The 1,905-nt window shown below is 42.6% G+C and overlaps 1 protein-coding gene across 1 annotated transcript; it reads right to left on the bottom strand.

Moving 5' to 3' along the window:
* Positions 1–455: 455 nt before the first annotated feature.
* LOC142440263 (olfactory receptor 2G3-like) lies at positions 456–1,409 on the bottom strand. Its single transcript, XM_075542747.1, has one exon. It carries the CDS (start codon positions 1,407–1,409, stop codon positions 456–458), a length of 954 nt encoding a protein of 317 aa, XP_075398862.1.
* Between the last annotated feature and the right edge of the window lie 496 nt (positions 1,410–1,905).

Below are 1,905 nucleotides of genomic sequence, written 5' to 3'. Positions count from 1 at the left end.
AATCAATTATCACTAAACATTTTTAGTAAGTGTAAGGTTGAATAAAAAATAAGGACTTTTCAATTAGTTGATTCATATGAAGTATGAGAAAGGAGCGCATGGAGGGTTGATTAATGGAATGAAAACAGAATATAGAGAAAAAAAGATGATACAAAAGAAGAAAAACTGGACTAGAACCAGAAAATATAAGAAGACAAACCTTAAGAAATTCACAATGATAGGGGACCTGTCTTGTTTGAATTTTTAACTCACAAAAAGAAATTCTACACATAGACACTTGCTCCTCCAAATCACATGCATAACTATCAAAGTCACCATTAAAAGGCAGACAGCGACTCACAGAGAGACGTGACAGGTGGGAAAGTCATTGCCTAGCCCAATATTCAATGCCAAATATACAGGATCTCACAAAATCTCCTTTGCAAATGTCTTCCTTTTCTGTAATATAGGGAAATCTATGAAAAGTCTGCGTCCTCCTTTTTTACTTTCCCCATCACCAGCTTCCTTATTGCTTCCTTGAAATCTCTGTTTCTCAAGGTATAGATTATTGGGTTGATTACAGATGGAACCAAGTTGTACAAGAGTGCCACAAACTGGGTCACATCTTGAGAAAGCTTTGGCTTTGGGACCATGTACACATAGATGAGAGTACTGTAGATGATGAACACCACCGTAAGATGGGAGCCACAGGTCCCAAAGGCCTTCTGTCGCCCCCCAGGTGTCTTCATCATTAACACACTATGGGCAATTCGACCATAAGAGACTAAGATTAGTGAGAGAGGAAATACAAGGAAGACACTACTCAGCACTGTAATCTCCTTCCTGTAACTTGCGGTGTCCACACAGGCCAGCTGCAGCACTGGGGGTGTCTCACAATAAAAATGGTTTATCCGACGGTGGCCACATCGGGGAAAGGTCATTGTGATAGGGGTGTGTATCAATGAGTTACTGAAACCAACAACCCAGGATATGCTGGCCAATGTCCAGCACAGCTGTGGTGGCATGAGGGTGACATAGTGCAAGGGCTGACAGACAGCAACATAGCGATCATATGCCATCATGGCCAGAAGGATGCACTCCGTGCCCCCCAGACCCAGGGTGATGAGAAGCTGGACCACACAGCCTACAAAACTGATGGACTTGTCTGACCCCGCAAGGTTGAACAGCATCTGAGGACTGATGCAGGTCACATGTGTGAGGTCAATAAAGGAAAGGTGAGTGAGGAAAAAATACATAGGTGTGTGGAGCTGGGAGTCCAGGTGGGATACCAGGATAATGGTCCCATTACCCACAATTGTAAGAAGGTAAAATATCAAGATGAACACAAACAAGATCTTTTCTAGCCATGGCTGCTCCGAAAAGCCTACCAAGATGAAGTCTCCTCCAGAAGTAGAATTATCCCTTCCCATCACCTCCTGAGTGGCCTGTGAAGAAGAGAAAGAGGACATAATTTCAGCATTGTGTTCTGCCTTTCCTGGGTGAGAAGGTTGCCTCTCACTATCTTAAGTGGAAAATTCCTGATTATGTCTTTTCCTTTCTTTTGCCTAGAAGGAGACAGATGACTACTTTAGGAATCTCATGAACTATAGAAAATGACAAAAGCAGAGGAGAAAGTGAACACACATCTGCAGGAATCACTATGGTCTCATACCACAACTCTTCCTCCCCCCTTTTCTCCATGTTCCCATCTCCAAACTGCTTAGAACCTTGTCCTTCATAGAACCAACTTCAATCCATGTCCCATGCACTCATATCCAATTGCCAATTAATCATCAAACAAATAATGAGAGCCTTCAATGAGGTCAAAGACAGAAATTATCTAAGATATAGTGAATAAGGTGACGTTATACGGGCCCAAACTTGGAGAACTCTCTGCTGATGAAAAGTAGATGTGGCTCAAAGCGG

Source organism: Tenrec ecaudatus, chromosome 2, assembly GCF_050624435.1.
Source record: "Tenrec ecaudatus isolate mTenEca1 chromosome 2, mTenEca1.hap1, whole genome shotgun sequence".
NCBI classification, from domain to species: domain Eukaryota; kingdom Metazoa; phylum Chordata; class Mammalia; order Afrosoricida; family Tenrecidae; genus Tenrec; species Tenrec ecaudatus.
This window is presented reverse-complemented; position numbering and strand designations above follow the sequence as displayed.

Coding starts and splice junctions, on each gene's coding strand:
- LOC142440263 (XM_075542747.1), bottom strand. CDS start 1,409: ATGGGAAGGGATAATTCTACTTCTGGAGGAGACTTCATCTTGGTAGGC.